Genomic DNA, 21983 nt, shown 5'->3' on the forward strand with positions numbered 1-21983 from the left:
CAAGAACCGCCGAATAATGCGGCCTTCTTTTTTGCGGAGGGGTCCGCTCCCCCCCACCCCATTGTCAAAGGAAGCTAAAGGCCGCTTCAGTGTCCTGATGAAGCAGGGATTACACAGTGACAATAAATCTTGGCGCTCGGCGGCTCACAAAGAGCCGGATTTTATCATTCCGAGGAAGAAAGAGCAGAGCGTGCATGCCTTTGAAAGGCCCGTGGTCGGCTGGCCTGCCCAAGGTTCGAAAGAGAATCTGTCCTCTGGCGGGTCTTTCAAGGTGCTGTGAATTCTGCAGGAAGAAGAGTTGGTTTCTTCCAGCCCGCTTTTCCCTGCCCGAAGGAGCCCCAGAGCGGCTTCCGAACATCTTTCCCTTCCTCTCTGCACAACGTCCACCCTGCGAGGGAGGTGAGGGCGAGAGAGCTCAGGGAGAACTGTGACTGGCCCAAGGTCACCCAGCTGGCTGCTTGTGGAGGAGGAGTGGGGGACTGCACCCGGTTCTCCAGATTAGAGGCCGCTCCTCTTTTAACCACCACACCACTCTGGCTTTCATTGATAGATTCAATACTGCTAAGGTCCCCGCCCGCCAAAGCCCCACCCTCCCCAGGCTCCGCCTCCAAAATCTCCAGGGATTTCCCTGCCCAGAGGTGGCAACCCTAGTCCCCCAGGAACGTGGGTCAAGCCTCACAGTATGTGAACCCACAGAAGTTCTCAGGCTTCCTGTAGTACTATAAATGTCCTTGTAGGTCCCTCCCTTCATTGCAGCCATTCGGTCAAATTTGCGACTGGAACCTCCTTGGGGCAGAGACCCATATCTCTGTCCTCAATAAAGCCCCACCTGCACTGATGGTGCCGTGAAGGAATAAGAACGGAGCTGCGGTCTGGGCAGGGCTGTGGGAACGAAGGGAACGCAAGGGAGTGCGTACCAATGAAGCTACACTGCGCGTTGTTAATAGAGGTTTTATTCCAGAAGAGAGAAGAGCCAGATTAGGAGTCAACGTGTATGCAAGAACGGCATTGGCCAAAGACTACAGAGGGGGGGTGGCCCCAGATTGGTCATCTTCCTAACTTGTCCGTAGGTCCACACGGAAAGGCTACCTGCTCCTATCCCGGGCTCAGGGGCAGAGCAGGTGCGTGGCATGCAGAAGGTCCCCGGTTCAATTCCCGGCATCTCCAGTGAAAGGACCAGGAAGGAGGGGATGGGAAAGGCCTTGATCTGGGACCCTGGCTCAGGGGCAGAGCCTCTGCTTGGCAGGCAGAAGGTCCCCGGTTCAATTCCCGGCATCTCCAGTGAAAGGACCAGGAAGGAGGGGATGGGAAAGGCCTTGATCTGGGACCCTGGCTCAGGGGCAGAGCCTCTGCTTGGCAGGCAGAAGGTCCCCGGTTCAATTCCCGGCATCTCCAGTGAAAGGACCAGGAAGGAGGGGATGGGAAAGGCCTTGATCTGGGACCCTGGCTCAGGGGCAGAGCCTCTGCTTGTCAGGCAGGAGGTCCCAGGTTCAATCCCCGGCATCTCCAGTTAAAGGACCAGGCAGGAAGGGATGGGGAAGGCCTTGATCTGGGGCCCTGGCTCAGGGGCAGAGCCTCTGCTTGGCAGGCAGAAGGTCCCCGGTTCAATCCCCGGCATCTCCAGTTAGAAGGACCAGGCAGGAGGGGATGGGAAAGACCGCTGCCTGACCTGAGCTGCTGCCAGTTTGAGTCATGACCAGGCTGATGGGGAACCGTGTGCTTCTGCAAGAGCTCCCCAGGGGTTAAGCGGCCTTTCCTGGAAACTCAGATGGCCGCCGATATCACTGGACCTCACTGGAGCCCCCTTCCCCTGTTGCTCTACCGGCCTCATCTCTTTCTCCACGATGCTCAGTCGATTGAGGGGCTGGCTCCCGCATCCTCCTTTCGCACCCACCTCCGGGATCCCTCCAAGCCCCAGAACTATTTCAGGGGTTCTTCCGCGGTCCAGAGGTTGAAAAGAGCTGGGTTATCAGTTTCCTCTTCAGTCCAAACATTCTTGCCAGTGTGGAGGGATGTGACGGCAGACCGCGTCGCTCAACAGGCCCGGGGTCGATTCTGTAGCTGTACAAATCTCAGACTTTCTCCAGGTAGGAGCCCGGCACGAACCCTTGCTGGCCGTTCTGCTCCACCGTCCACCAGCCATCCTCGCCCGCTTCGGTCACCAGGACGACGTCCCCTGCCCGGATATCCAGTTCATCTTCGTTCTGGAACAAGAACAGGGAAACGGGGAATGGGAGGACAGCTTAGCCTGGGGGAAGGTGTTAAGCCTGTCCTGTTTTTTTGCTATTATTTTTCCAGTGGGTCTCCTATAATTGGATCAGGAGTCTCCCCCCGGGCACCAGGGCACCTGCCAGCAGCTTTCCTGAGGCCTGCAAAGTATTTTTGGACAACGGGCGGGGCTGCTGATCAGCCGCTGGCAATCTGATCGGCACGGCAGACGAAAATAGCATTGTCTCAGTGGCAGCTGTCTCTCTCACTCCCCCTCCCCACTTTCCCAAGACACTTGTTCAAATTATCCTCTTCCCCTCCCCTGCCCTTGGGTTTTCTCCGTGCGGAGCTCCGCCTCCTGCCGTAACCATGATGTGCTTGGCTCCGCCTCCTGCAGCAGCCATCTTGTGGCTTCCCCTACCAGCCTGGGTCGGAATTCCAGTGGTGCCTCCAGACTCAAAAAGATTGAGGAGTCCTGCCCTCGGCGACTGTATGGTGTTACCCTCAATGTAACGGCTGGATCGCACCAAGCAGAAAAGGGCAGGGGGGTCTATCTGGATTGGAAATCACAGGTTGACTGCCTCTGCATGTGGAGGTTCCCCTCAGTCAGCACGGCCAGTACCCATCGATAGACCAATCCGCCATGCATCCACCTAATCCCCTTCCCAGGCTGTTTCTCCCTGTGGCCATCACCGCATCTTCTGGGAGCAAATCCCACATTTTAATCAGTCTCTGTGTAAAGTGGTATTTCCTGGTGCCCATCCTGAACCTACTGCCCATCACCGTCACAGGATGCCCTCAAATGCCAGCATTTTGGGGGCAAGGAGGGAAAGTTCTTGTTCTCCCTTCAATCCACCCTGTGCGCAGTTTCATAAACCTCTTGTCACGTCTCTCCTCCAAACTCTGCGGCTTTCCATAATGCCTCTCTGAGCACAGACATGATTCCTAAACCTTAGAAGCGCGGCTTTCCTCCAGGAACTTAAGCTGCCTTCACATAATGGACTCTCTTGTGCTGCAGGCAGCCGAAATGACTCTTCAGAAGCTTTCCTTGTTACCTGGCCTGTGTAATCGTAGAGGACTCTGTACTCCTGGGGGAGAGCGTCTTCCTGGCCCACCGGGATCGCGGCGTAGACGCCGTCCACTTTGTCTGCCGAAACGGAGGGGGGAAAAAACAAAAAGGTTAACCGGCTGGGGACGCAGAAGCATCATGCACAATTGCTCAGGGACACAACGCCTCTGACCCGGGAAAGGAGAGGACAGCTGCTGGGAAGATTCGGCAGGAAAGCTCTGTAACTTATTGATTTTGTTCATCCGCGTGATTTATACTCCTGCTTTTCTCACGAGGACTCGTGGGATACTGGTTGGCCTCTGCGTGAGACAGGAGGCTGGACTGGTCTGACCCAGCAGGGCTCTCCTGATGCTTTTAGGAAGGCCTCGGCCTCTCTGCCCTGTTCTTGGCCCTGCAGAGGAAGGCGTCCGGATCGGAGAAACGCGGTTGTGTTTAAAGCCTACCTGCCAGGGGTGCCGTCGGAATGACGCTGTCCGTGGCGTTGCGGATGTTTCCGTGGAGCAAGCCGGAGAACCTAGAAGTCGGCAAGAAGTCAGCGGGGGAAGAAGCAGCGAGCGCTGTCCCAGTCCCAAACTCGTGGGTGTCTCTCCCCAGCCCTCCCCCTACGATCCCGGATCCTCCTTCCCTCACCTCTTCATCATTCCGCAGCTCGGGACCGGACTGCTGCAGTTCTTGGTCGGGGTCACCCTCTCGTAATAGTTCTCGTACCCGATGGCGGCTGCAGAGAGACGAGACCGGACAGCGCTCAAGAACGCGCTTTTCTTGCTTCCTCTAGAAAAAATATGCTGCCCCCCCAGGCACAGTCAAGGTTATTTCTTCCTGAGCGGGCGCCTCGTTTGGTACAAATCCCATCACTTTCAAATTTGGGGTGCCAGAGGGCTTCTGGAGTTCTGGTCAAGCTGGATGGGCCACTTGGCTTCTCTGACTGGATCAGCAATGCTCTGCGTTGTTCGTGCTTGTGGGGGGCACAGCGGGGGTCTTCTGGAGGTCTGCCCTGCTGGTGGACCTCCTGATAGCCTCCGGGTTCAGGATTCAGAGTGGGGGACTGGATGGGCCATTGGCCTGCTCCAACACGGCTTCTCTTACGTAACGTCCCCCCCTACTTCCTTATGAACCTGCCCCAGAAATGCAGCCATCTTCTGAGGTCCTGTTTCAGTGCCCCCCCCTTCTCCCCCTCCCCGCTTTCTGAGATTTGGCACATGCTGGCTCGGAAACCTAGGGGCCTGTGTCTGACCCTGTTCAAAGAGCTGGACGCTAAGAGTGGACAGTGCAGACTGAATCTATTTAGCACAGTATTTTGTGGCCCTTGGCCTCCCACATTTCAAAGCAGGGGCCTGAACGTCCGACCCGCATTCCGGAGCAGTTGCAAAGCAGGACGGCCAAGGCCCCGCGCGTTCGGTTACCCGGCGGCTCCGTCCCCGTCATCTTGCTCTGGACGAAGCCGTTCATGTCTGTTCCCACGTCGCAGTTCTCCAAGCCCTGGCGGACCTCTTCGTAAAACTGGGCGAGAGCGGGAAGGAGAAGAGGGGTCAGCGGCACCGGGTTGAAAAACCGAATGCTGCGTTTTGTTTCGGAGCCTGGGCTCAAGGCGTTGGTGGGTTTCACAAGAAGAAGAAAGGGGGTTTCTTGACAGCCCCCGGAGGGTTTCGCCAATGGGGTGGGAGTGGAATCATTTTTAATATATTTATCAGGTGATATGACATGTGGTCATGTCGACCCGCCCGCCCCAAATGGCTGATGATGGCCCTGGAGGGGGTAGAAAGGGGAAGCCCCCCAGCCACAAAAATTCCATGCTGAGCGAGGTTTCTCATAAATGCTAGCGATTGGGGTCCAGAGAAGTAAGTACTCTCTTTTTAACTGTGTTTGGGAGGATGGCAGGGGGCGACAGAGAGGCGGATGCTCGTCCCAGCCCTGGCCCAGTGGAGTAGGGGGGGTGAGGAGCGATGGAGCATGACGTCACATCTGGTGGGAGTGTCCAGGCGATGTCACTTCCTGTGACACGTGACTTCCGGGGGCGTGGCAGGGAGATGTGGCCTGCTGGCATCGCTTCCTGGGTTTTTCACAGCCGGTTGAACGTTTCAGGGGCTTCTCCATGGTGAAAAGATTGAGAAAGGCTGTCCCTTTCAATGGGAGATGCCGGGGATTGAACCGGGGACCTCCTGCACGCCAAGCAGAGTCCCTCTTCATCCCGCTTACCTCATCGTCCTTCACGCACTGCATCGAAAGCTGGTTGCAGTGAACCCACAAGGAGTTCCGCAAGATGGTAATCCGGTCGCATTCCTGGAGCTGGAACGCCTGCGTTGATATTGTAAAAAACGGAGTTCGAAATCGGGCTTGTTCACGACCGCGGTTTCCCCTCCCGCGATCCCTCATTCCTCCCCAAAGTATTCACTATCCAAATCTCTCACCTCACACGTGCTGACGTGCTCCTGCTCCCAGGAAATCCTGGCCGCGTCCAGCAGTTCGATGTTCTGCTTGTATACTCTTTCTGGCGTCAATGGAGAGAGGGGAAATTTCGCGTAAGGAATAAATGGTCTTATGGTTACAGGCACAAACAGGATACGTCGTAAGCACCACCAGGCAATAAACCCGTTTAGGCTATGCAATATGGAATCATTATTTAGTGCTCGTGAAACATTTCCCCAAAAGCCGCTTCAAAGAGTATTGAAGTCTTCAACGGTTGTGCCGCTCACTGCTTGACCGACGAAAACGGGCAAGCTTGTTTCGACATGAGTCTTCTTCGGTGGGAATCGGAGTACGCGGGCAGCCCGCGTGTTCGTAGAGGAACATTGGGGAAACCGCGGAGGGATTGCGTTTGGAAGACAGGGGGGAGCGAAGAACAAACGGCGTCGAGCCGCGAAGGGTTACCTGCGTCATTGGCCACTTCTCTGCATTGCTTCACTTTGATCTGACTCTGAAATGTAAAGCGAGAACAAGAGCATGATGCAGAGAGAGTTGTGTGTTACGCGCATGCTCGTTCGGGCAAGCACAAGCTACCTTCCCTTAGATCAGTTGTAAATCCAAGAGATTTCCAGGCCACGTGAACCCATGAAGCTGCCTTCTACTGAATTGGAATTGTCTGCTCAGGTTGGCGGTAGCTCTCCAGGGTCTCCGGAAGAGATCTTTCCCGTCCCCTCCTGCCTGGTCCTTCAACTGGAGATGCCGGGGATTGAACCTGGGACCTTCTGCCTGCTAAACAGAGGCTCTGCCCCTGAGACACAGCCCTTCCTTGAGGTTGGCAACCCGGGGGCTGCTTCTAACAACCCAAAATAATCCCACCCCCAGAAAGCTAGCCTGTCAGGGGGAAAGCTTCTAGCCTGATATGCTAGCTCTCCAGAGGAATCCTTTTGCTTGACCCCTCTCCTGCAGACACAGGGGTCCAACTCAGTTGGGTGGGCAGCTCTGCGTTGGTGTATAAATTGATACTTGTGGGGGGTGGAGCCAAGGGAGGACAGGACTCGGGAGGGGAGGAGCTTCAGCGGGGTATAATACCATAGAGTCCACCTTCCCAAGCGGCCACTTCCTCCAGGGGAACTGAAATCTTGCCTGGAGAGCAGCTATAATCCTAGGAGATCTCCAGGCCCCTGAGAGAAGAGGTCCACTTTCGTGGCCCTCGATATCCCCAAGCGACCGATCGCTTGCCTTTTCCACTTGCTTCTGGTTCCCCACGGCGCTGATCCGTTCGGAGGCCAGTTCGGCCTCGTCGGCCTCTCTGCACCGCTGTTCGTACGTCTTCTTGGACTGGAAGCAGAGAGACAAGGAGATTGCAGGCAGGGGATTGGACGGAAACCAGATTTGGGGAGAAGGGAACGCCTTAGCCGTCCTCGGTTAGGTTGCCAGGGGGAACAAAACTGTTCCCATTGTCCTCCCCTCATTTCCGTCTCAAAACAACCTTGCAAAGTACCCCGGGGGGTCTCATCCGAGGAATTCCCACCGCCTGCTCAGCTCTCTAACAGCCTCCCTGGTACTCCGAGGGCCCCCTTCAAACGCGTGGCGTACCTCCATTGTTTTCTTGTACAGCGAAATCTTGTTTTTGTGCATTCTCTCCATCACGGTCTCGTACTGCAGGGAAGAGACGAGGTTTACATCATGTTGTCGGCCGTTCCAGACAGAAAACTGGAACGGGCGTGGTCCGGGCATTTTGCAAAAGCAACACTATTCGGTTACTCTGCATGCTTTCCAGAGAAGGTCTGGGTATTGTATACCCCTCTTTTCACAACTTCGAAGGAGACAAAGCAGCATACAATCCCCTTCCCTTCCTCTCCCCACAGTAGAAACCCTCTGAAAGAACCATGACTGGCTTCGGGTCACCCGGCTGGCTACGTGGGGAGGAGGAGCGGGGAATCAAACCCGGCTCTCCAGGTTAGAGGGTCACCGGGTTGACTTCAAGGGCAGACCCAGGTAGAGTGCATTACAGTAGTCTAACCGCGAGGTTCCCATGGCATTGCTTAATGACACCTCCTGCCTCAGTAAGACTAAATCCACAAGGCAGCAAATAATCCCAGACAATTCCATTTAAGCCGTTGCTCAAAATGCCGTTCGAATGCAGCATCCGAATCTATCTGTGCTGGGTTGCTACATCCAAAGAAACGCACTCTGTGCGTGGTTTGAATGTGCTTCACAGTGACTAATACGTCTCATACCCCTTCTGCCAAATTACAGGTTTGCTAAAGGGGAGGAGGGAAGGACCCAGGGCTGTCATTTTAATCAACGCGGAAACACCTCTTCTTCGCTTAATATCCTGCCAGATGCAAATACTTCTGCCTTTGGAGGAGAGCCAAAGTGTCTTTAAGAGACAGAACGTTTTGAAGAGTTTCCGTGGAGGGTGTCTCAGCCTAATGAAGTAATAACTAACGGCAAGGACAGGTTGGAGCAGGGCTTAATAGAGAGACGGCAAATGTCAGACCAGCAGCCTATCAAGAAGAGAACTGGTGTTTTTATACCCCGCTTTTCACTGGCAGTTGCCCTCCAGGGTCCCAGATCAAGGCCTTTCCCATCCCCTCCTGCCTGGTCCTTTAACTGGAGATGCCGGGGATTGAACCTGGGACCTTCTGCCTGCCAAGCAGAGGCTCTGCCCCTGAGCCAGGGTCCCAGATCAAGGCCTTTCCCATCCCCTCCTGCCTGGTCCTTTAACTGGAGATGCCGGGGATTGAACCTGGGACGTTCTTCCTGCCAAGCAGAGGCTCTGCCCCTGAGCCAGGGTCCCAGATCAAGGCCTCTCCCATCCCCTCCTGCCTGGTCCTTTAACTGGAGATGCCGGGGATTGAACCTGGGACCTCCTGCCTGCCAAGCAGAGGCTCTGCCCCTCAGCCAGGGTCCCAGATCAAGGCCTTCCCCATCCCCTCCTGCCTGGTCTTTTTAGCTAGAGATGCTGGGGATTGAACCTGGGACCTTCTGCCTGCCAAGCAGAGGCTCTGCCCCTGAGCCAGGGTCCCAGATCAAGGCCTTTCCCATCCCCTCCTGCCTGGTCCTTTAACTGGAGATGCCGGGGATTGAACCTGGGACCTCCTGCCTGCCAAGCAGAGGCTCTGCCCCTGAGCCAGGGTCCCAGATCAAGGCCTTCCCCATCCCCTCCTGCCTGGTCCTTTAACTGGAGATGCCGGGGATTGAACCTGGGACCTCCTGCCTGCCAAGCAGAGGCTCTGTCCCTGAGCCAGGGTCCCAGATCAAGGCCTTTCCCATCCCCTCCTGCCTGGTCCTTTAACTGGAGATGCCGGGGATTGAACCTGGGACCTCCTGCCTGCCAAGCAGAGGCTCTGCCCCTGAGCCAGGGTCCCAGATCAAGGTCTTTCCCATCCCCTCCTGCCTGGTCCTTTAACTGGAGATGCCGGGGATTGAACCTGGGACCTCCTGCCTGCCAAGCAGAGGCTCTGCCCCTGAGCCAGGGTCCCACATCAAGGCCTTCCCCATCCCCTCCTGCCTGGTCCTTTAACTGGAGATGCCGGGGATTGAACCTGGGACTTTTTGCAGGCCAAGCAGAGGCTCTGCCCCTGAGCCACAGTCCACGGTCCCAGCCCTCCTCACGCATGGGCATGAGTGTTCCTGCCGCCCCTCACCTTTTTCCGCTGCTCCTTCTGCCTCTCCCGGAACTCCTCCAGGCCCCTCAGCTCGTCCCGCAGCATCGTGGCCAGCTGGATGTGAGAGTTGCCCACACTTTCCATTTCTGGGGAAGGGGAAAGAACCTGTTGAACCACCCTTTTGTGCAGGAAGCCAGGGAGGACCTGTCAGTCGGCGACAGTCCTCTCTGCAAGCCCCTGCAGTTTCGCTCCCGGCAAGACAGAAGGGCAGAGCTGCACGACATCTATGCAGCGGGGAAGAGGAAGCCATTTGCATTAACCGGAGAGCGTTCCTTTTTGATGAAAAGCAGCAACGTCGCAATTAAGCGTGGTTCGCACTGTGACGGGAGCCGGGAACAGTTCCCTTTAAAGCGTCTCCGTCTGTAAGAATTCTTTGCACCAGGGACTGGGACACAGGAGATATTCCTTTGAGGATCGGCTTCCCCACCTAGCCCAGAAGCTGGAGAAGAGAAGCACGCTGCCTCTAATCCGCCACCCCCCATCCGCTGGCCAATCCCACCTCATTGGGAGAGGAAGGGAAACGTGGACCCAAAGTGAGTCATGTGATCTTCCGGTTTAGGCTCACAACGGCCCTGTGAGGTAGCCTAGGCTGAGAGCCTGCGACTGGCCCAAGGAAACTGCAGCGGCAGAGTTGGAATCGGGACGACGCGGCATTCGTTAAAACACTTACGTTGCTTGAGGATCTCGAAGGAAGCTCTCAGGGTGCTGGGAAGGGAAGGGAAGGACAACCCGGTTATTAACTATTCAAATCCGGACACAGAACATTGGGAGCGGTCCTTCTCTCCCTCGGTTTTCTGTCTACCTCACTTGTAAGGTCACCTTCCCGCAAGTAACTCACCACCTTGGTTAGCATTCCCCTCTCGTCTGCCCTGACAGCTGTTGACAGAGTTTACGTCTGCAAAGGAGCTGAGCACCAGCTGCTTATAGGTATATTTATAAGTGAGGGCCCACGATAATCATGGGGGCGGGGGGGGGGGTCCCATCCACCCCAAATTAATTTTTTTTTCATGTTCACATTTTCTGACAGCCTGAAGGGAGACCCCCCCCCAAATTGCAGAATTGTCTGTTTACAGTCAACGTGGCTCAATCTACATTATCTATCTATCTATCTATCTATCTATCTATCTATCTATCTATCTATCTATCTATCTATCTATCTATCTATCTATCTATCTATCTATCTATCTATCTATCTATCTATCTATCTATCTATCTATCTATCATGTATATATATATTTCCCCCCCCCCTCCGGGTGGGTCATGCTTGGCTGTTAGAGTAACAGGCAGGGCCTCTGAAGAGAGAGAGCCTGGAGGCAGAAAAAGGGAGAAATCACTCGCTGACATATGTCACAACCAAGTTCTTGAGAATAGCCAGTTTCATGGTAACACAAGTCTCTTTCCTGTACCCTAAACTAACGGTTGCTTTGACCAGTTGCCCAGCTTAGCATTAACAGATCTGCTCACATTCAAAACACACAGTGTGAAACACACTGATTTTATTATTTTTTTAAATCCATCCTGATGAAGAGTTCTGTCGCACTCAGAAGTTTGCATACTGTGTTGCGTTATTTCGGGTGGTGCTTGGGTTTAGGGGGATTTGGCTTTTCAGTAACATGGCCGTCCACAGGCTCGGCTGAACCCGGTTGCACCCGACTGCTGTTCAGGGAAGCAACGAAGAAAAGATTTCTCTGAGAGAGCGGTGCTCCTGTTTTATCGTCCCCATCCCATTTTATTTAGCAATATCGCCAAACTGCCTTCATCTTCTTTGCCAAGGTTTCCGCTGCGCTCAGCAGCTTTCCGATCATATCGGCCCATTGGAATATTACAAAAAAATCACAATTTTTAGAGCATCCGCATTCTAAAAATTGAGCGTTCACCTTCTTCCCCCTCGGAAAAGACGCACTGTCCATTGTAATGTTCCTTTAGCGCCCTCTTGTGGCATTCTGCCCACCTAGCTGGGGGGCTTTTCAATTCAGTGCATTTATATTCTGGCTTCAAGAATTTTTGAGCACACGACACAGCAATGCGTTGTGGCCCTCCTTCCAGGATTTGCAAAAGCATAATAGCCGGTTTTGAACCCCGCTTTTTACCGTTCTAACAGCTCTGTTAGAGTTCTCTCAGCCCCACCTACCTCACAGGGTCTCTGTTGTGGGGAGAAGAAAGGAAAGGGGTTTGTAAGCCACTTTGGGTATAGAAAAACAGCTTTCCTTCTCTTCTTTCCTACCCAAAGGAGTCTCAAGGCAGCTTACAATCCCACAACAGATACCCTGTGGGGTAGGTGAGGCTGAGAGAGCTCTGAGAGAACTGGGAAAGGCCCAAGGTCACCCAGCTGGGCTGCAGGTGGAGGAAGAATGGAGAATCAAACCTGGTACTCCAGATTACACCATACAAGCGCCAGACACCAAAACACATAAACCCATTTGACAGATGCAATTGTAAGCCGCTTTGAGACTCCTTTGGGTAGAGAAAAGCAGCATATAAGAACCAACTCTTCTTCTTCTTCATTCCTAAATATGTAAAGACCCAGCTTCCTCTGCTTAATGACTGACATCCTACCCAAATATTAATGAGTCCGGCTTCCTGAAAGTCCCTTAAACTTAAAAAAAGAAACACCCAAACCCGAAAATAACAAGCCCATCTGTTGTTTGCGTTCTTTTTCATTCCAAGAACGGAATTGCCGTTGCGGAAACGTGAAGCTCTTCTTCGGGCCCCCTCGGCAATATTTCTGAGATTCCAGGCCTTGCTTGGAAGGAAGCACAGAGTTCAACAGAACGGTTGGCTCAGCTCGCCCTCTTGTCTCCTTTACGAACAACAACATTTCGGGCTTGAGTTCTAGATCCTTGAACAGCAGCGTGGCCTCGAGGCGAAAACGTTACCCGAGTCCTGGGTTCAAGTCCCTACCTGGTCACGAGGCCCGCTAAGACCAAGCCTGCAGTCAACTTAACTTAACTTGCCCCACAGAGAGGTCCTTGGGGTGTAAAATTCCAGGCCCAACCCAATTGAGGCCTCAGACCGTCATCGTCCGCATTGAGGGCCCGTCGCCCCGGTCCGATCCAGCCCCTTTGTGCCGATTTGTCACCTCTTCCTGCTCCTTCAAGATCTGCATGCAGGAAGGACGCCTTTGCAAGAGGTACGCTCACACAGGAAAACCACATTTCCGTGCTTCCCGGACAGCGGCAGCAGAGAGCAGAGCCGAGCACGATGCAGGCAGGCCTCTTCCGAGTCGTGAGCACGCCTCAGAAAGAGGAGCTACTTGATCGAATCCCAGGCCTGGTTTTGTTACGTAGGAACGTCAGGAGAACCCTGGATCGAGTCCAGCCTCCTGTCTCTCACCGTGTCCCACCAGTTCCTCTGGAGGTCCAGCAACAGAGCAGAGAGGCCGAGGCTTTTCCCCAATGTTGCCTCCTGGCTCTGGAAGGATTCAGAGGATTAGTGCCTCTGACTGTGGAGGTTCTCCTCAGTCCCCGTGGCGAGTAGCCATTGATCAGACCGATCCTCCAGGAATCTCTCTCATCCCCTTTGAAAGCTGTTTCTTCCTGTGGCCATCACTGCATCCTCTGGCAAGACATTCCCCATATTTGTGTCCTTTCTTCGTGGAGAAGTCCCAGCCTCTTCCGCCTTCCCTCCGATGGAAGGGTCCCTCCGATGGAAGGGTCTCCGACCCCCTTGTCCCCTGGGCCGCTGGGCCCTCTGGGCTTTCCCCAGCTCTGCAATACTTGCATTTGCTTCGTCTTTTTCTTTTGAGAAGACAATAAACCCACAGGTGATTGGCAGCTGGAACAGGAAGATTTAAACCCCCCCCCAAAGGATGTTAGCATTGGTGCGGGGTGGGGGGTTTCAGGTTTGAGAGTCATCGAACCCCCAACGCAGGGAGGGAGGGGCAGTGGCTTTCACTTTTACCGCACGGGCGAGGATCCGTGACTTGAATGCTGACTATTTCCAAATCTGCACAGAGAATAAGAGGATCGGCGGAACAAAAATCACTAAGGAAACGGCCTGGAGATTAAAAGACCCGGGGGGGGGGGGGTTGAGTCCCGAAAAGTTGCTTCGCACATACTAATTTTCCTGCACGCGCATCGCTTCTACGCCGTGTGCAGCAGAGATAACTGTTTGTGGTTCCCTGGCTTAAGTCCTCTGCTCCTTCCTAGCCAAAGGCCCTGAGCCAAGATGTGCACAAAGTGTGGGGAGGTTTGAGAAGAAGAAGAAGGAGGAGGAGGAGGAGGAGGAGGAGGAGGAGGAGAGAGGAGAAGAAGAAGAAGAAGAAAAGAAGGAAGGAAGGAAGGAAGGAAGGAAGGAAGGAAGGAAGGAAGGAAGGAAGGAAGGAGAATAGGATTCAGGGCTAAAGGAAGGAAGGAAGGAAGGAAGGAAGGAAGGAAGGAAGAAAGGAAGAAAGGAAGAAAGGAAGAAAGAAAGAAAGAAAGAAAGAAAGAAAGAAAGAAAGAAAGAAAGAAAGAAAGAAAGAAAGAAAGAAAGAAAGAAAGAAAGAAAGAAAGAAAGAAAGAAGAAAGAGAAAGAAAGAAAGAAAGAAAGAAAGAAAGAAAGAAAGAAAGAAAGAAAGAAAGAAAGAAGAGTTGGGTCTTCTATGCCGCTTTTCTCTACCCAAAGGAGGCTCAAAGCAGCTTACATTTGCCTTCCCTTTCCCCTTGGAGCCCCCTTGGAATGGGTGGCGTGACAAAGGCTCCTTAAAGGAAGTGGGAGGGCACCGCTACCATTTCTGCCGAGTGGCACAGAAGCGGGGAAATCCGTGACTCCTCGCCCATCCGATCCCCAGGAAGTGGTCGCCAGCACGAGGAGGAAGCCCAGCCGGCCGCGTTGCAGGGGACACCGAAAACGGGACTGTTTGTTCCCCGTTGCCTGGGGAAGCATCGGCTACTTCTCCTTCCAGAGCAGGCCCAGGACAGGAAGTTGCATCACGGCCTTGCCCGGTTGTGGGGGGCAGCCGATTCCGGAGGGGGAGCCGTTTTCCTTCCCTGGGGTCGAGGCTGAGAAAGCAGAGGCCTGCTGGTTGTGCCTCTGCCCCGGATGTGGAAGGCCACTGGGGAGAAATTCAGTGGGGTGCGGTGGTGAGTGTCGGGTCCGGGTTCGAGTCCTCGCTCGCCCGGGAGACCTTGGGAGAGTCGCACTCCCCTCAGCCCGTCCTGCCTCACAGGGCTGTCGTGAGGATAAACGGGGAAAGGGAACCGTGTGCAGAATGCAGCCACGCACAGAATAAAAAATCCTGGGCCATGCAAAAAGAGCTCGGCTGAACCTCTGGATTCTCGAGTCTTTGAACAGGAAAATGAACATTCGCCTTTGCCAAGTCACAGCAACAGCTCATGGGAATTGTAGTCCATGGACATCTGGAGAACCACAGTCTGGCTTTTCCTGGTACATACAGTCCGTTCTGATCTGTCCAGCCGCTGCTTGAAGACGGCCAGTGAGGGGGAGCTCCCCACCTCCTTAGGCAGCCCATCCCACTGCTGAACTACTCTGACTGCAAAAAACATTTTCCTGATATCTAGCCGGTACTATTCTCCATGAAGCTTAAGCCCATTACTGCGGGTTCAGTCCTCTGCAGCCAACAGGAACCGATCCCTGCCCTCCTCCAAGGGACAACCTTTCAGATCCTTCAAGGGAGCCCTCCTGTCCCCTCTTAGCCTCCTCTTCTCCAGGCTGAACGTTCCCACATCCCTCAGCCCTTCCTCACAGGTCTCTCTCCCCCCCCCACAACAGAACAGCCTGTGAGGTGGGTGGGGCTGAGAGAGCTCTAAGAGAACTGCGAAAGGATTCCACCAAGAGCCCCCTGTTTAGCTTGCACGGAGTGAATCGCTATTCAAACCAATTCCCCTTTTGTAGGGCGAAATCAGAAACATGCCAACTGCATTAATTCCACCCCCCACCCCCCGTCCATCCGTCGGTGTGACTAAAGAAAGAGCCACACAGGAAATCTTGCTTAAACAGTCTTCCCCTCTTCCCCCCCCCCCCACCCCACCCCACGCTCTTATGAGTCACAATTTCTGTTACTTTAGGGACAATGCTCCAAACACGTTGTCTTTTGTTCCTTTCCTTTTCTGAAAGAGTTTAGGGCACGGCGCAAAAAGAGAGATCGGAAAGGAAGACGATAACGTTAAAAGAAAAGACCTCCTATTTTATCTGTCATGAATCTAAACTGCATTATTGTCAGTTCTACAGTGGTTATCTCAAGCCGCCTCTCTCAGATTTTTCACCGTTGAGAAACCCCAGAAGTCCTGTGAATTCAAAACCCCTCGGTCAGTCGGGGTCAGAGTTTGGCGGTCTCCCCTTTACGCATTGGGGCTCGTATGGCCGGCTAGATTCAAAGGCACAACTCTTCTGCAGACCCTTCCTTTCTCCTTGCGGGGAGGAGAGGTTGGCAGCTTCCAAAGGCCAATCTCTCCCATGACGGATTGCTCCTCATGAGCCGTGATGGATGCCCAAGAAAGAACGGAGGCATAATGTCAGGTGAAAAGATTAATAAATAAACCCGGTCCAGAAGGTCTCCATTAAGATATTGGTTTGGGGTCAGGCTTGAGGGAGGGTGACCTTTCCAGTTTACAGGGCGTTTGTTTGTTTTTTTCCAGTGGACGTGACTCTCTGAGCCCTTACTCGGGTGACCCCAAATCTCCATCCTTTATCTGCTGATTACGCCATTTCTCAGGATTGTTCTCTGTGACAGATGGTTTCATTATCAGTCAGTGGCACAGCCTCCGCTTGACAGGCAGAAGGTCCCATGTCCAATCCCCGGCATCTCCAGTTGAAGGGTCAGGCAGGAGGGGATGGGAAAGACCTTGATTTGGGACCCCGGCTCAGGGGCAGAGCCTCTGCTTGGCAGGCAGAAGGTCCCAGGTTCAAAGGAGAGTTGCTTACAGAATAAATAGCCTTATTGAGCAAAGAAATAACCTTATAAAGAAAGAGGAGAGAGAGATAGTCCTAACTGTCTAACTGACTGTGCTCTTCTGGAAGCGATCAGAGAGGACGCATGCTCAAAGGGTCAGGAAGTCTACGAGGGAGCCAATCAAGGGCACAAGAGGAAAATACCGGGAATCTAAATATGCTAATGACACATCTCCGATGCTCCCTGTAGGATATTCTTTGTATGCTTTTCATTTCATGCACGCTACATATCTAGCATATTCCAACAGATGGCTTACTTAATTTCCGTTTGTCCCCCCGCCTTCCGGGCTATCTGAACCAGCTCCTTCCCGTACCGTTCTTCCGCCTGCGCCCTGCGGACAAAACGCCGTGAATTATTCCCATCAATCGGAAGAAATCCTTGCTCTCGTCTTTTCAAATAGCTCTGGAACGAAGGCAAGGGGGCTTTTCTCCTCTGGCCGCCCATTGACTCATTTGGCCATCCAACGTTCGTCTCTCCCCCACCCCAGCAAAAAACTGAGCTCCCAACGCACAGCAGGTGCCCCAGAACGTGGGTGTCCTGCATAGTGCAGGGGGTTGGACTAGATGACCCATGAGGTCCCCTTCCAACTCTAGGATTCTAAGTTTTCACAGGCCTCTGTTCGTTACCTCTGTTTGATCAAGTCCTCCACGTCTTTGCACATCTTCCTCCCGTCCAGCAGTCTCTGCAGAAGGACATCGTATCCGGTGTGAACGGTGATTTCTTTGCACTAGGAGGGGGAATGGTGAAGACCCGTTAGCGAGCTCAGATTTCCCGCATGGAATCCGTGAGAGGAGTATCGGTTTTAGGAAGGGGAGCGGGAGAAGACACTTGTGTGTGGTGTGGAGCCTTGGGGACATTGCCTTCCATTATTCAAGTTTCTAGACCTCATGGCAAGGATTGTTATTTCCCTGTTGGCATACACAGGATCTGTGGCGTGCATGATTCAAAGGCATGTGAAAAATATCCTGCAGGGGGCATCGGAGGACTGGTGTATTTAGCATAGTTGGATTAGGAACTTCCTGATGGTTTCCCCCACCCCCCAAATCGTCTCCTCCTGTATCCTGATTGGCTCACTAGACTTCCTGGTCCGTGGAGCACACTTCCTCCCTGCTTGCCTCCAGACCAAAAGAATGAATGCAGAACAATAGTTAGACAGTTAGATAGGTTTCTCTCTCTCTCTCTCTCTCTCTCTCTCTCTCTCTCTCTCTCAGACTTTTATTCTTTTCAGCAGCCTAGTGCTCTGATCCCCTTTGCTTTTTCAGACTCTGTCAACAGAACTGTGAAGGGAAATAATTGTAGGACAAATTCCCATATCTGTGTCCTTCCCTATCAGAATTGAGAATTCAAGTTGGGAAATATTTGGGTAGCATGGGCGGAGCCTGTGGAAGGTAGGGTGGAACGGTGAGGGAAATGGTGCCCATAAGCAGAGAAAATAAAGTCTGGGAAGCAGTGTGTTGAGGATGGGGAAAGGTGGGTTAGCAGCGCCAGGCTGGAAACCCCCAAATTCTCCAGGCACATCCCAACGCAGAACTGGCAACCCTAGCTTTATTGCACGCTACCTTGTGGTCTTTTTCTCTCAAGGAGACATTCCAACCAACAACAGGATGAGAGAAGGAAAAAAAAAAAGAATTAAGTGAATGGCCCAGGCTAAGCACAATCAACTTAAAATCAAAAATACATAGGTATTTTGGTATATAGACAGATTAGATTTCTACAGAACCAGTTGAGCCAAGAAACTGCAGTGAGGTCCGAAGGCCAGCTCTTGCCCGTCTTTTAAATTAAATCCAAATATTTACATACATGTAAATCGATGCATACATCAAAGGACCTTTGTTTGTGTTTTCTTTCTCACACCGCCTAAAGGTGTGCCCAAGAAATAATTGCACTTGATCGGAAATGTAGGAAAGGACTCCGCGCCTCTCCCCTCCCCTCCCCTCTCCCCACGCCTCTCCCCTCCCACACCCCTTCTTTAATGTTGCCCTTGCAGCGGGAAAACTAGAAGAAATCTATTTCTCCTGTGCTTATAACGTACAGGCATTTCCCGAAATGACAAACATACAGACGTGTCCCGAAATCTCAAGGGACCTCCAGACTACAAAGAGGAAACAGATCCTTCAAGGAGAGGACGATAAGGCCATCTCCCTTGCTGCCGCTGAGATCTCCTCCCCTCCCCAAATTCTGACGCCCCCCCCAGGAAGTGCCGCCCAAATCTCCAGGAACGTCCCAAACTGAAAGTTGGAGACCCTCGGAGATTCTGACCTTCCTGAGGAGGGTCAGCCCAAGGCCGGGGCCCACTGCGGACAAGGCCCTGTCTCTAGCATCCACCAACCCCCCCCCCCCACAAGCTTCCGACAAGCGGCCGAGACCCCCGAAGCACAGCGGTAGGCCCAGGAGGCAAACGGGCACGCCGCTTCCTGTCAAAACCGAGACAAAATTAGCGCACCGCACGGGCCTCGCACGACAGAATCGTGGCGAGCCAATTTATAAGCGTGGGGTCGCGACGGCCACCTACGCTCGCCATCCGGGGTCCGACGCAGGAGACGCCGCCGCGGACGGCCTGAGGGCTCTGCCTCTCCCGGGGTCCCGCTTCCGTCTCCAGCAGCTCCGCTTGGCCCCCGAGAAGCTGAATCTTTTCCAGCCAGTTGACTCATTAGGTGGAAACAGGATCCCGGCAGCTGAGCGTCTTTTTCCCAGGGAAATAGAATTGCCCTTGAGAAGAAGCCAGGCTGAGTCAGACCTCCGGGGAATAAGGGCCTGGATTCCGTCCCCGCCATTTCGGGGGTCTCTCCAGGCCTGCCGGATTCTTCAGCCTTTCCTCCTGGGGAAGGGGCTGCAACTCCCACATCATCTGGGGCACCTTCCTCTGGGTTTCTTTCCAGCTCTGCAAGGTCCTTTTTGAAATGCATCAAGTCCGTCTGCAGCCGTCGGAAAGAGCCAGAGTCCACCAGCGCCTTAAAAGATGAACAGGATTTGCAGCCCGGGAAGAGATTTTGGGGAGCCCGTCTGTCTTTGTATCTTGGAGAGTGGAGTTGTTTCCTTCGGCCTCTGAAATCGCTCCACTCCCCAAGATGGACTCCCCTCCTAGCTATACCTGGAGAAGGGGGCAGGGACTGAAGAAAGCTGAAACAAATTTGGTCTGTCTGTAAGATTCCCCTGGACTCTGTCCCTTTCCTGCGGCTCCAGACCAACTGAGCACGGCTCCCCATCTACGGAAGGGGCCACGTTTCGCTCTGCAGAAGGGAAATCCATCAACCTTGCAATATAAGGACAGACCGACTCATAGACTAGCCGTAGATCATAGATCCCGTCTGTCCTTCTGTTTTGGAGAGCGGAGCAATTTCATATATAAGGACAGATGGAGTCTCCTTCTCGCTGCATCCGAAGAAGTGAGCAGAGCCTCTCGACAGCTGCTGCCCTGCCACAAATCTTGTGCGTCTTTCAGGGGCTCCTGGTCACTGTTCTCCAACAACGGCCCTTCCTGATCTCGGGTCACTCAGCAGGGGGAAGCTGCTTTCCGGTAACCCAACCTGAATGGTTTCGAGCTGCCCAGGGCCGAGACGGAGAGCCAGGGTGTGGCAAGACGGGAAGATCGCTTTTGAACTTTGCATAAAACACACACTGCGTGTGACGCGGGAAGTCTTCCCCGAGATCAAAGCTACACGACGGGAATATTTTACTGGCGACCCAGATGCGAGAAATGCAAAACGGGGTGGGCTAATGGTAATATGAGAGGAGATGATGACAAATGGGCTTGTCTACCCCCCCTTTTTACGACCTGAAGGAGTCTCAAAGTAGCTGGCAAGCACTTTCCTCTCCCCACAGCAGTAAGGAAGGTGGGGCTGAGAGAGCTCTATCAGAACTGCTGAGAACAGCTCTGTGGCTGGCCCAAGTTCACCCAGCTGGCTGCAAGTGGAGGAGAAGTGGAGAATCAAGCCCGGCTGCCGCTCTTAACCACAACCCCGACTCATTTTTTGTGGGGGTAGGAGGGGGGGGGGAACGTGATTTGAAAGCAGTTGGACGTCCTAAATTACACAGACTCCTACGGCACCCTCGGACGATCCGGCTTGGCATGAATGCCTCCCTCTCTCCCTCCTCCTGCCACGCATGCCCACGGGCGCCCCAGAGCTGTGGGAAGACTTTGCACACCTTGGATTGTGCGCTTTCATTGCACAGAGACATCCAAGCACATTGAAAGCGCATGACCCAGCGTGCGTCCACAAAAGGGCGGTTTGCAAGCAAGCACCCCCCTGAAAAAAACTCCCCCTGCAAGAGCTCATCAATGCCACCCATGTCACATCCTCAAACGGCACCGTCCCACGGCTTCGCCTCTTATCTCTGCAAAGATTGAGCGCCAGATCTGAACACTTACCCAGAAAGAATCTTTAAACTGCAACTCTGCCATGCCGGGGGACGGGGCGCGGATTGCCTTTGGGGCAGGGGGAAGTGCGCGTTCTGCAGAGTGTGCCAAAGGGCACCTGCCAGTCGGAGGAAAGAGAGAGGAGGGGGGGAAAAAAGACGTCCAAACTTCACAGCTCTTTTCCTCTCCAACCCCCCTTTCCTCTTTCCCTCCTCCGGCCCCGCCCTCTTGGGTTCTTCAACCTCAACCCCATTTCAGATTTTGGCAGCCAGCGAGGCCGTATCGAAACAGGGAAGCTGGCGGCCGGGCCCACGCCTTGTCATTTAGATGCAAACGAGGCGCACATTCGTAAACGTGACGCCAGGGCGACCAGAAAGGCGAAAGGTCCCTCTGGGATCCGAGGCGCCGTGGGAAGAGAGGACCCGAGTTCGAGGGACGCCCGGCCACCGTGCAAGTGTCGGATCTAGCTAGCAGGTGTATTTAAGGGGTGGGGGCAGGCTGTGCAATCTTGGGCACTGCAGATAAATCACACACACACACACACAGACACACACACACAGGAAACAGAGCTGAAGCAACAGCCAGGCCTCCTCAGAAGCGAGGAAATGGTGAGCACGCAGCTGCCTCTTCCGGGCCTGGACCGGCCTGTGGTTTTTTTTCTGAAGCCGCTGTGGAAAACGGCACTCATTGTGAGCATGAATGAAGAGCAAGCGCAGGCAGGGCACCACCGGAATGCTAATAGGGCACACGGCGCTGGAGGGTTTTCAGCGGAGATCGCTGGGCACATCCACGCTCCTCCGAGACTTTGGATGCAGAAGGCCGTGGCTTGTCCCCACGTCCGGATCCTGGACTGACTTGTCAGGCCCCCGTCCAAGAACCAACCAGGGCTTGACCCAGCTTGGCTTTTTATGGAGGCCCGTAGGGTTCTCACTCTCCCGGTGTGAAGACGCACCCCCTTCCTTTCCTCTCCCCACACCAGACTCCTTGTGAGGTAGGCACAGCTCAGAGAGAAAGGAGTCACTCAGCAGACTTCCGGAGGGAGAGCAGGAGAACCAAACCCGGTGGGGCCAGTCGAACATGAGGAGCAAGCGTTTGCTGGCAGGGGCTCATGGGAATTGTCGTCCATGGACGTCCAGAGGACCACAGGTTGACTACCCCTGCCCTAGATGACTGCTCTAACCAGTGCACCCCCAGATGGAAACCACTACTCTAATTGAAAATGCCAGGGATTTCTGGCCCCGCTGGGGGGACACCTGATGGCCCCCGGGTTTTGGCCCCCGTGTGACACAGAGCGTCGGACTGGAGGGGCCACCGGCCTGACCCAACAGGGCTCCCCTTCCGTTCTTACGGCCTTCAGAGCAGTGGCTCTCCTGTTAAGCT

The 21983-nt window shown here is 53.9% G+C and overlaps 1 protein-coding gene across 2 annotated transcripts; it reads right to left on the minus strand.

Moving 5' to 3' along the window:
- Positions 1-939: 939 nt before the first annotated feature.
- On the minus strand, positions 940-21131 carry PSTPIP1 (proline-serine-threonine phosphatase interacting protein 1). Of its 2 annotated transcripts, none has more exons than XM_077318170.1 (15): positions 20616-21131; positions 16873-16973; positions 16503-16577; positions 10025-10059; positions 9334-9440; positions 7277-7339; positions 6920-7018; positions 6146-6191; positions 5686-5765; positions 5474-5572; positions 4681-4777; positions 3908-3995; positions 3721-3791; positions 3264-3355; positions 940-2204 (listed from the first exon to the last, which is right to left on the minus strand). In XM_077318170.1, exons 1-15 carry the CDS (start codon positions 20646-20648, stop codon positions 2073-2075), a joined length of 1218 nt encoding a protein of 405 aa, XP_077174285.1. In that variant the 5' UTR covers positions 20649-21131; the 3' UTR covers positions 940-2072. The 2 variants fall into 2 exon arrangements, with proteins under 2 accessions (XP_077174285.1, XP_077174286.1); XM_077318171.1 differs by lacking the exon at positions 20616-21131 and adding an exon at positions 18759-18967.
- Positions 21132-21983: the final 852 nt, after the last annotated feature.

This window comes from Paroedura picta, chromosome 18, assembly GCF_049243985.1.
Source record: "Paroedura picta isolate Pp20150507F chromosome 18, Ppicta_v3.0, whole genome shotgun sequence".
NCBI classification, from domain to species: Eukaryota; Metazoa; Chordata; class Lepidosauria; order Squamata; family Gekkonidae; genus Paroedura; species Paroedura picta.

Bases quoted from the DNA above. Each gene is read 5' to 3' on its own strand.
- PSTPIP1 (XM_077318170.1), bottom strand. From the start codon at position 20,648: ATGGCAGAGTTGCAGTTTAAAGATTCTTTCTGG. The intron at 10,060-16,502 runs GTAAGCCATCTG...TTCCCTTCCCAG, and splicing joins GGGGGACAAACGGAAATTAA to CACCCTGAGAGCTTCCTTCG. The intron at 2,205-3,263 runs GTAACAAGGAAA...TTCTTGTTCCAG, and splicing joins TCTACGATTACACAGGCCAG to AACGAAGATGAACTGGATAT.